We start from the raw sequence: 11,923 nt of genomic DNA, 5'->3' as shown, positions 1-11,923 counted from the left end.
GTGTTTCCATGTTCTGTTCGAACAACTGCTTCTTGGTCCAGGTACAGATTTCTCAGAAGTACAATTAAGTGTTCTGGAATACTCATACTTCTCAATATTGTCCATAGCTTGTCATGATCCACACAATCGAAAGCCTTTGTGTAGTCAATATAGGAACTCTGGAACAAATATAAAGGTATGTTTGGAGGATCTGAGGGTTTATAGCTGGGGAATTTACAGGAGAATCCAGAAATCCATTATTTTCTGGATCTGTTCCAGGAGCTGCCATCTTGGGAGAACATATCTTGATTATACCAGGATTGATAGGATTAGGAGAGAACATCTTGATTGTACCTTGATTATATCAGGATTGTATCAAGATTGACATAGAAATTTAAAGAGACAGTATAGACATAAAACCAAATGGTCACCACTTGTCTGTCGTGCTGTGGTGGCTTGAGTTGCTGTGATTCTGAGGGCTCTGCCATTGGTATTTTAAATAACCAGCAGGGTCACCCATGGTGGATAGGTTTCAGATGAGCTTCCAAACAAAGACAGACTAGGAAGAAAGAGTGACGAACTACTTCTGAATCACTAGTTACTGAAAACTCTATTAATAGCAGAGAAACACTGTCAGATACAGGACCAGAAGGTGGGAAGGCACTCAGAATGCGACTGGGGAAAAAAATGCCTCCTCATAGAAGAGTTGACCGTCATGACGTGAATAGAGTTAAGTTCGGGAGAGAAAAGCTCACAGAACCTTCATTTGCTGATGGGCCACAACTCAAAATGAAGAGAAACAGCTGTAAACATCCATTGAAAATCGGAACATGGAAAGTACTAAGTATGGATCTGGGAAAATTAGAAGTCGTCAAAAATGAAATGGAAAGCATAAACATTGACATCTTAGGCATTAGTGAGCTGAAATGGACTGGTATTGGCCATTTTGAATCTGACAATCACATGGTTTACTATGCAGGTAATGACAGATTGAAAAGGAATGGTGTTGCATTCATCGTCAAAAAGAACATATCCAGATCAGTCATGAGATACAATGCTGTAAGTAATAGGATAATATCCATGCACCAACAGGGAAGCCCAGTTGATACCACTATTATTCAAATTTATGAACCAACCACTAAAGCCTGTGAAGATGAAATAGAAGAATTCTACAAACTTCTTCAATCTGAAATTGATCAAACATGCAATCAAGATGTATTGCTCATTACTGGGATTGCTGTTCTTAGAGACTTCATTTTGCCCAGATCAACGATCAAAACTCATGGAAGCAGCATCAAGAAATCAAAGGAAGTATTGCATCTGGCAAATCTGTTGCACAAGATCTCTTTAAAATATTCAAGAGTAAAGATGTCATTTTGAAGACTAAGGTATCCCAGACCCAATCTATGGTATTTTCCATAACCTCATTTGTAACAGAAAGTTGGAGAATGAATAAAGAAGACCACAGAAGAATTGATTCATCTGAGTTATGGTGCAGAAGGAGCATATTAAAAGTCCCATGGACTGCCAAAGAACAAGCAAATTTATGTTGGAAAAGTACAGCCAGAATGCTCCTAGAAGCCAGGATGACCAGACTTCGTCTCTCATATTTCAGATACATTATCAGTAAGGATCAGTCCCTGAAGGAGGACATCATGTTTGGTAAAGTGGAGTGCTAGCAAAAGAGAGGAAGAGCCCCAATGAGTTGTGCTCACACAGTGGTTCCAACAATGAGCTCAAGTATAGCCATGATTATGAGACTGGTTCAGGACCAGGTGGTGTTTCATTTTGTTGTGCATAATGTGAGCCCTGGTAGTGTAGTGGTTGCAAATCGGGCTGCGAACCGCAAGGTCAGCAGTTCAAAACTACCAGCTGTTCCACGGGAGAAAGATGAGGCTTTCTGCTCCTGTAAAGATTTACAGCCTCGGAAGCCCTGTACAGGGTCACTGTGAGTCAGAACTGAATCCACGACACACAACAACAACAATGTGGATATGAGCTGGTACTGACTCCATGGCACCTAACATCTATAACAACACTTACCAAAGTAGGATGTGGAACATTGTCTTCGTGGACTATGCCAATTGCCCGTAAGGCTGTGGCAGAAATACCTTAAGCGGGCAGGGGGAAAAATTCAGAGAAATCTAAAAACCAAGAATTGTTTTTATACTTTTTTTCTGGGAATTATAGATTCATTGAATTCCCTGACACTGTATCTTGCTGAATCATTTTATCCTTTTGCTCTAAGATTTTCTCACATATTTCACCAGTTTGAGGAGGGAGATCAATTTTGAAGCTATTAAAAAAAAAAATAGGTGACTTCATTCAGTTGGTAGAAATAGTAAAAGTAATGAGACACTCATATTTTAAAAAATAGGATTTATGAGATTTCCTTATGAATTACAAGTAGTGTGTGAAAAAAAGAATGGAATCAAATATGACACCATAATGTTACGGCTTTAACATCCCAAACAATAGAGTTGCTGGTTATAGAAATGTGGAAAAGACTTTATTTTGTGTGGAGGGGTGGGGCAGGGGGAGAAAATATAAAACCAGAGACTTAGTTTTAGACATGTAATATTTGACACCTTATTAAACATCTAAGTGGAAATAAAATGGATTATAAGCTGCCTAAACGTAAGACATATCAGCTTTAAGACATTTGATTTGATGAATGAGAATATAGTCATTCAATAGTAAATACATATTAAGCATTTTTAATGTCAGTTATTTGATGTTAATAATTGATGTTAGGACACAACATTAATAAGATGCACATTTACACTATTGGTAGTGGTGGTGGTGTGCCCTGGAGTCGGTTCTGGTTCATAGAAATCCTGTATAGGGTTTTCAAGGCTGGAAATCTTTATGGGAGCAGAAAGTCTCTTCTTTCTCCTGCGGAATGGCTGGTAATTTCAAACTGCAACCTTGAGGTTAGCAGTCCGACTTGTAACCATTATGCTACCAGAGCATAGTGATTACATATTAGTGATATATAATTTATTTTATAGGTGATAAAGTTATGCAGTACTCACAAACATGCAACATTGGGAATATGAATAATTGGTTCATTCTTACAGTTTGACCTAGGAATTTCATTCAACTGGGCATCACAGTGAAGGGCTTTTCTGCATGTACTGGCACTCTGGGAAGTTCTACTATGGTAAACTACTTGAAAGAAGGCTATAATCACATTTCTTACTAGTATTTAATGTCAATTGGTCTTTCTGATAAAAGTCAAGGTATGAGTTGTATTTGAGACCTGCTGAGATCCTTGCAGAGTATACATGTGGGTATTTGTTGTTGATGGTATCAGAGCTAGACTGTCATATCTGAAAGGTGCATTAGTCACTAGGCATCTTTGTTCTGTGTTGGAGTGGAATATTCTTTTTCTACTGTCGTTTTGAAACCTAGTATTCTTTTCTTAATAACTCTGCATGGGGTTATTGAAGGGCCTAAGAGAACACAGAGTAAAGTAAATACACTTCTAATAATGAAACTATCCAGACAAAGGCAGTTTTTTTGTTTCACTTTTTTTTTTCCTTAGTGTTTTAGGTCTTTAGGATACATTTGAGAATGTATTATACCTGCCATTTTTCCCATTATGGAAGACTGCTGTGCTGAATGTTGGTGCTTGGTACTCAATCACAGCATCTCTCCTTTGAGTCAAAGGAGAGAGCAAATAACTCTCTGTTCAGGGAATCAGGTAGCACTAACCATACTCTACTCTCAAATAATAAAATAAATTAAGCTATCAGATATCCAATTCTACTTTAGTAGTGTCCCTTGGTGAACAAAGCTGTTAAAACAAAATTTCATGTGGTTTCTTTCATGATTTGAGTTCCTTCTGAGAAATATATCTGGAGTTATGCAGTAATATTTCAAAAACGGTTTCATTGACAGTGTGCTAGCAGAGTTCTTCATCAAAAAACAACTGTGAAGTCACATCTGGCGGTGTGAGAAGTGTTATGATTCAGGTTACAGCATGGTGGCTCATTTTTAGGAAGAGTTTCTTCATTCAGAATAATATTTGAAAGTATGAAATTTGTATATAAACAAATAAATTGGAAAGCTTGGATATTTACATGTTTGTAAAATGGGGTAGTTTAGTGGATAAGAGGACTGCATTAAATAACTTAAATCATAAAACAAGAATCCGTGTGTCTAGTCTCCATAATTGAAACTTGTATCCATTACAAACGTCTCCTTGATGGTAACTCAAACATTTCCTATGCATACTTATACTTTTATTATTTATCTTCATATTTGTAGAAAATCAGTAACAATTTTGTGTTTCATGCTTTTATATAAATGGTGTCATACTGTACACATATGCTTTTGTCATTTGTTTTTTAAGAAATCTAATCTTAGATTTTTAAGAAGTATCTATGGTGGTAGCTATTAATTTTGTACAATAATTTTATGCTACTTTTTAGAATATCATCTCTTTAAAATATCATCGTACTATGTGCCATGATTTAATTATCCAATCCATAATTAAAGAAAGTTAGATTGTTATTTAGGGCTTTTCTAGAATATTAGAATTAACAAATAATTAACACTTGTAAACAATTTCTCAACTCTAATAATTGGAGACACTGATAAGTCTGGCCATTATACATTCCAAAGCTTTACAGAGATGGCTTTGGATAGAGGCAAATTGAAATTGGGTACAATTAGAGTTTTGAAATTTAGAAGGATGCCAGTCAGTATTATGCTTGGAATAGTGTTTTATGAAGGAAAAAAACCAAACCATTTAAATATGCAAGTTTACATGAATAGATTTTTTTTCCCCTTAATTCTGCTGTTTTTTCTATCTGTACTGTACTATAATTATGAATGTTTTATTTTACTTCAATGTGTAACTGGCTCTGCTCATGTATAACTCTTCAAAGATCAAACGCATGATTTCCTTAAACTATTCAAAAGGAATAGAAATCCAATGAATTTACTTATTCTTTTAGATTTTCCATTAAGTACATAGCATTTATGACTGGTAATCTAAATTAACTAGGGATCATAAAAATATACTTGGAAATTCTGATGAAGTATTTTAGGGCAGCAGAATTATATTTTTAATAAAAATCCTCCTGTGATTCCAAGTTATCTCCATTAAGACACCATTTTCCTAAATGTAGGTTTAACTTGTAAAATAGAGTGTATTTCCTAACAGGAATTATCTAAAAAATTTGTCCAAAATGTGATATAGTTAAAGAACAATGACCAGAATTAAGTTCATCTGCTTTAACTTTTTTTCATATCTTAAAAATATAAGTAGTTAAACAAGGTTCAAACACTGTTGACAGCTCTGAATATCATACTGATTTACACCACAGAGCCAAGGTAAATTGGCTTTGTCAATGAAACAGAATATCTTATTTGGGTTTTAAAAAATTTAAGTGATTTTATTCATTATGGGTATGGAAGATATTTAGTACATTATTAAAATCATATGTTATGAATCTAGGCGCTTATGAATTATTTTACATAATTGGCAACTTATGGCTTTTCTGTTGTGTTTCCAGCACAGCGATGCGGTCCATGACCTTCTTCTGGATGTGATCACATGGGTTGGAATTTTGCTGTCCCTTGTTTGTCTGCTGATTTGCATCTTCACATTTTGCTTTTTCCGTGGGCTCCAAAGTGACCGTAACACCATTCACAAGAATCTCTGTATCAGCCTCTTTGTAGCAGAGCTGCTTTTCCTGATAGGGATCAACCGAACTGACCAACCAGTAAGAAACTTACATTAGTTAAAGATTTCTGTGCTTCCAACTTTTTAATACTAAAATACTCTTCCAGTTGTTTGTCATAGATACTAATTTTCATATATTATTTCATTGGCCACCATTCATGTCCCATTGTCAAAAAGAAATAATGAATATTATAAACGAGATATATTTCTTCAGAGTTTCTGCATTATAAACTTGTCTTTCTTTCTGAAGAATTGCTATGTTTTCCTTTGTTTCTTCTTTCTGTTTTGAATCACACACCAAATATTAGGAAAGTTAAATCAAATCATTTGGGATAAGGAAGAAATATTTTCTAAAAGATATAAATGCCATTGAGTTGTTTCCAGATCACAGTGACCCTGTGTAGGGTTTTCAAGGAGTAGCTGGAGGGTTTGAACTGCTGACCTTGTGGTTAACAGTACAGTGCTTATTCTACAGTGCCAGAAAAGGGCTTTGGTTATATATTGTTGTTGTTTGACACCATTGAGTAGATTCAGATTCATAGCAACCCTGAATAGGGTTTCCGAAGAGCAGCTAGTAGGTTGGAACCACTGACCTTGTAGTTCGCAGTCCAGGGCTTATTATAAACCTTTAGTTTATATGTATGGAGTCTTGATGTGGTGCTGTAGGATAAGCACTGGACAACAAAGTCAGTTTGAACTGCAAAGTTGATGGTTCAAATCCACCAGCCATTCCTCAGAAACCCTATATAGGAACCAACTCAATGGCTCTAAACAACAGTAATATATGTATGAGACTTAAAATATACCTTTGAGAAAAAAATATACTGGACATTGTATCAAGCTTTTCCAAATATTTTTTAATATTTTATATTTGTTTGAGTTCTGTTCACATTTTTAAGTGAAAACTCCATGATTTTCTATTACCCACATTTAGTCGTGTCAAGTAAAGATGAAAAGAAAAAAGGAAAGAAAGAAGGGCAAGGAAAGAAAATAAGTGATAGCACTAGTTAACTTCTCTAGGAAAAACTTAACAGCACTGTCTAATATGTTCTGGTGTGGTGCTGTAGATCAGAAGTTCAAACTCACCAGCTCATCTTGGAACCCCTATACAGAGTTGCTATGGGTCAGAAATGACTCGACAGCACTTAACAACAACATCTAATATGTTGCATAGATTTTATAACTTATAACTTTTGTGTGCCCCTTTATTATATTCTTCTCCACATGGTACATGTTTGCTGTCATGACTAAAACTCCAGATGAAAAGAAACTTCGTTTTTTTAAAAGATGATGGGCATAATAAATAATTTGTTCACTTAATGCTGTTCTCTAGTATGTGTCCATATGTATACAGTATTTCACAATAAAAATGCAGTTGGATTCATATTTGTGATTACACATTCATGATTAATGACTGGAAAGGGTGCAATTATGGTGATTATATTTTTAATTGGTTATCATAGACACATGTGATAGCTCTTCTCATAAATGCATACATATGAATAAGCAATCAAAGTAAACATTTCTTTCTCCAAACAAATAAAGTCTTCTGAGAACAAAAATTAATCGTTGAAGTTTTAATTCTAAAAAGCAAGAAGTATAAATTGTGTTATTTTTCATGAAGATACCATTGCATTCTCTTGTTAACATATAATCAAATGCTGCATGATTTCCTTTTATGTAGAAACCTTATTCCTTTTTGTTTATTTGTTTCCTGGTGCTACATATGGTATAATAAAGTTCATCAAATATAGTATCTCTGGTTTATGACAAGTATCATAAAGAACAATGATTGATATGAAAAGTTTTAGAGTACAGCTCAGCCAAACCCCTACTCTTTGTTAAGTGTTCTCTGCCTGTATCCCACTTGACTTCCTCCATTCCTTTGTCATCTTTCTAACTCAATGAAATTGATCTGCCCTTTGTCTCACTTCTTAAGAATTCTATTGATCAATGAATCCATACTAATCTGATAATTTCTGTAGTTTGTTGACCTTTTCTACTAGGAGATATTGATTTTAGTTTCTACTTTCTGTAAATTGCAAAGAATTCTAAAAGAATGAGAATTTCAGTAACTAACATAAGAATAGGAAATTAACCAATTACTGGTCAGTTGAAACTTATAGTATGTTATAAACACACCAAATTAAAAGCTGGCTACCTTGAGCTCTGGTAGTGTAATTGGTTACGAATTGGGCTGCTAACCTCAGTTCAAAACTACCATCTGTGCCACGGGAGAAAGATGAGGCTTTCTGCTTCCGTAAATATTTACAGCCTTGAAAACCCTGTACAGGGTTGCTATGAGTTGGAACCAACTCCAAGGCACATAACAACAACAACAACAACCTTGTTTTTGATCAAAGTTGTCTAGCCCAATGTTTAAGTATATTAGCAAAAATATCAAAGAACCCCTTTTATGAACCCTATATTTTGACCACATCTCATCTACATTTTTGCAGTATGAATTTCTTAAGCCACTTTAAGCCCTTTATGAAATAAGGAAAGGAAGAAAATAAACAAGCAATTAATAATATTTAATTAATTTAATCATGTTGTTGTTAGGTGCCATCAAGTTGGTGCCGACTCATAGCGACCTTGTACACAGCAGAACGAAACACTGCCCCGATCCTGGGCTAACCTCACTATTGTTGCCACGCTTGAGCCCAATGATGCTGCTACTTTGCCAGTCCATCTCATTGGGGGTCTTCCTCTTTTTCTCTGACCCTCCACCTTACTAAACATGATATCCTTCTCCAGCAAACAGTCCCTCCTGACAATATGTCGGAAGTATGAGAGACAAAGTTTGGCCATCTTGGTCTCCAAGGAGCACTCTGGCTGCACTTGTTCCAACACAGATCTGTTGGTTCTGTGGGCAGTTCATGACACTTTCAATATTCTCCTCCAACACCATAACTCAAAAGCATCAATTCTTTTACAGTCTTCCTTATTTACTGTCCAACTTTCACATGCATATGGGGTTATTGAAAATACCATGGCTTAGTTCAGGGGCACCTTAGTCCTCAAGCTGACATCTTTTCTCTTCAACGCTTTAAAAAGGTCTTGTGCAGCAAATTTGCCTAAAAGACTGTAATTTTTTATATTATTTAATTTTAAGAGCTGTTATTTTCCTTGTTTTGTTTTCATTTAAAATGAAATAGTATACTTGACTATGGCCAAGAGAAAAATTCTCTGACTTCTATTAAAAATATTTAAACTAATCTCAGTACTAATTATTAATAGACTCTCAGAATATTTTCCTAAATATTAGAATTTTCTTATTATAATGTTATTTTATTATCAGTAATAAAATGATAAGTACAGTTTTAAAATGTCTTCTTTAATTCCATTTTAACACCTGTATCTTAGAACCTTATTTAGATTATTCTTTTGCAAGTGTATTTTATTACTGTATTTTGCTGAGTATTTCTTGCAAGTTTACGGAAGTTGACAAAGACTTTATTTGGGGCATTTAATTGAGTGAATCATTTGTTGGTTTCTTCTAGATTGCCTGTGCGGTTTTTGCTGCCCTCTTGCATTTCTTCTTCTTGGCTGCATTCACATGGATGTTCTTAGAGGGAGTACAGCTCTATATCATGCTGGTGGAAGTTTTTGAGAGTGAACATTCACGTAGAAAGTACTTTTATCTGGTTGGCTACGGGATGCCTGCACTCATTGTAGCTGTGTCAGCTGCAGTAGACTACAGGAGTTATGGAACAGATAAAGTGTGAGTTGCTTGTTTTCTTTTCTTTTTTTCCTTTCTTAAATCCAGCTTAAAAACAAACAAAAAAACCTTGACTTTTCTTAGAAACTTAGAAAAATCTTTATATTACTTTTCAATAATAATAAATGAAGGAACTGATGAAGCCCTGGCTCTAGTGACTTTGCTTCTTCTTGTCATGTCAGTTCATTGTAGCTGGAAATGTATTTATGAGATAAAAGTAGAAGCAGTTTGTGTCTTATGCTTGCTTGTTGTTATTGTTGATTTTTCCTTTTCTTTTCTATGTAAGGATAAGAGTATAGTGTTGAGTTTTATTTTCAGTACAGCCTTAGAAATTGGTAAGAAATACCTGTGGAGATGTCTAGCATGCAAGAAAGGAGTTCAGAAAAAAAAAAAAAAATTTTATAAGACACATAAATAAATATGACAGTTGAGACCCTGAAAATGGATGAATGTTTCACTAGGAAAAAAACTGGAAGAACACAAGGATTGATATCTCACGAATATCAATATTAGGAGATAAAGACTAGGAAAGTCAAATAACAGGTGAGCAGAGCTTAGAATATCAGGACATTGAAGATTAAGTAGAGTTAGAAAAGAGTTTCAAGAAGGAGGAGATAACAAGTAATGTTTTATATCAAAGATATTTCAAGTAGGATAAACACTGAAGAAATGCCTTTGTCCTTTGCAGCAGCTATTTTTATAAAGTTCTAGAAGCAGAAGCCAAATAGGGAAATTTGAAGCCAATAGTAAAACTGGTGAGTTATCATGTATCATCTTCACTTTGAAAACATTTGATGGAAATACAGTCAAGATATTAATTTATGGAGTAGCAGTAATGAAGGAAAGTTTCAAAAAAGATGAAGTCTTAAGTATGCTAAGACGAGAAATACAAAGTTGAGGGAATTAATAGAAAATAATGGATTCCTCATTTGTATTCAGAATATATAGGCTAAATAAGAAGAGAAAGTTCTATGGTAAGTAAAAACATGTGAGATTTGTGGAACAGATGAGAAAAACCTTAATTTCAAGCTGAAAGTAGTCTTTCAATTAACTTAGTCCAACTCAATGATTTTACTGATAAGAACATTGAACAATCAGACTATATATACACCATGTTGATGTTTACAGAACTAGGTGGTGAGAGATGTGCTGAACCAAGTCAGGTTTGTTTGAATTCAACTAGGATTTTCATGAAATGGTAAAATGATTCCTCATTTCTGAGTTGTATTATGAGGGAAAGAACAGCTCAAGTACATTTTGAAGCAGAGAAATATTTCCAGATATGCTGACTTCTGCTGAGTGAATAGGTTAAGTCACTTTGAAACAATAGGAGATTTGAAAAGCTTTGAAATAAGCACAATGGAAAATATGTTAAGGAGCTGATTGTTATTGTTGTTGTTGCTATGTGCTGTGGAGTCGGTTCTGACCCATAGCGACCCTGCACATGGTTTCTGAGGCTGTAAATCTTTACGGGAGCAGAAAGTCTCATCGTTCTCCTGCAGAACACCTGGTAGATTTGAACTCCTGACCCTGAGGTTCGCAGCCTGATTCGTAACTACTACACTACCAGAGCTCCTTAAGGAGCCTATTAGACATTAATAAAAAGATTTCTAAGCATCAGTGATGTCTCCGATTAGATTAGATAACATATTTTTTTTACAGAAATTAATAAACCAGATTTCATGACTTACCACCAACAATCAACAGCCTGAATATTCTGACAATAGAGCAGCCAGCTCTCAGAGGTGAGGTTTCATAAGGAGGCAAAAACTAAAAGAAGACTCCATAATTGGAAGTATAGATAAAAGATCACCAACAGTACCAACGGCACAATTAAAGATGTGGTACCTTGAAATTACTAGATATGGTTTTTTTATGCTAAATCCTCTTAATCCCTACCAACAAGTATTTGGATGGGACCATTGCAAATAAGTTACACAGCACTATAAGGATGGGATTGGTTAGTTTTGTTTTATATTGTTGTTGTTAAGTGCCGTCGAGTCGTTTCTGACCAATAGCTGCCATATATAGGGTTTCCAAGGAGTGGATGGTACACTTGAACACCAACCTTGAGGCTCAAATCAACATTGCAGTCCAGCGCGATTACCCACAATGCCACACCAGGACTAGGTAGTTTTAGAAGGAGCTATCTCAAAAGCACCATCACTTTTCTGTCAGTTTGTCCTACTGTGGTGGCTTGTGAGTTGCTGTGATTCTGAAAGCTATACCACTGGTATTTTAAGTAATAGCAGGGTCACCCATGGTGAACAGTTTTCAGATGAGCTTCCAGACGAAGACAAGCTAGAAAGATGGAGAGATGAACTACTTCTGAATATTTAGTCACTGAAAACATTATGAATAGCAGAGAAACACTGTCAGATATAGTGCCGGAAAATGAGTCCCTCAGGGTGGAAGGCACTCAAAAGGCACTCAAAAGGAAAGAGCTGCCTCATTAAGATAGAGTTGACTGTGGTGATGCGAATGGAGTAAAGCCCATGGGAGAAGAGGCCACGGGACCTTCATTTGCT

General features: G+C 35.3%; 1 protein-coding gene across 1 annotated transcript in view; it reads left to right on the top strand.

The window, feature by feature from the left end:
* LOC102839278 (latrophilin-3-like) overlaps positions 1-11,923 on the top strand; it is an 883,976-nt gene that overhangs the window by 711,296 nt on the left and 160,757 nt on the right. Inside the window, exons 15-16 of the mRNA XM_006873416.1 lie at positions 5,505-5,714; positions 9,178-9,398. Of these exons, the coding sequence (XP_006873478.1) occupies positions 5,505-5,714; positions 9,178-9,398 (431 nt within the window). The remainder of the gene's footprint in view (positions 1-5,504; positions 5,715-9,177; positions 9,399-11,923) is intronic.

The sequence above is a fragment of the Chrysochloris asiatica genome, unplaced genomic scaffold (assembly GCF_000296735.1).
Source record: "Chrysochloris asiatica unplaced genomic scaffold, ChrAsi1.0 scaffold00240, whole genome shotgun sequence".
Classification (NCBI taxonomy): domain Eukaryota; kingdom Metazoa; phylum Chordata; class Mammalia; order Afrosoricida; family Chrysochloridae; genus Chrysochloris; species Chrysochloris asiatica.
Note: the sequence above shows the minus strand (reverse complement) of the source record. Positions and strands in the feature narration are given on the sequence as shown.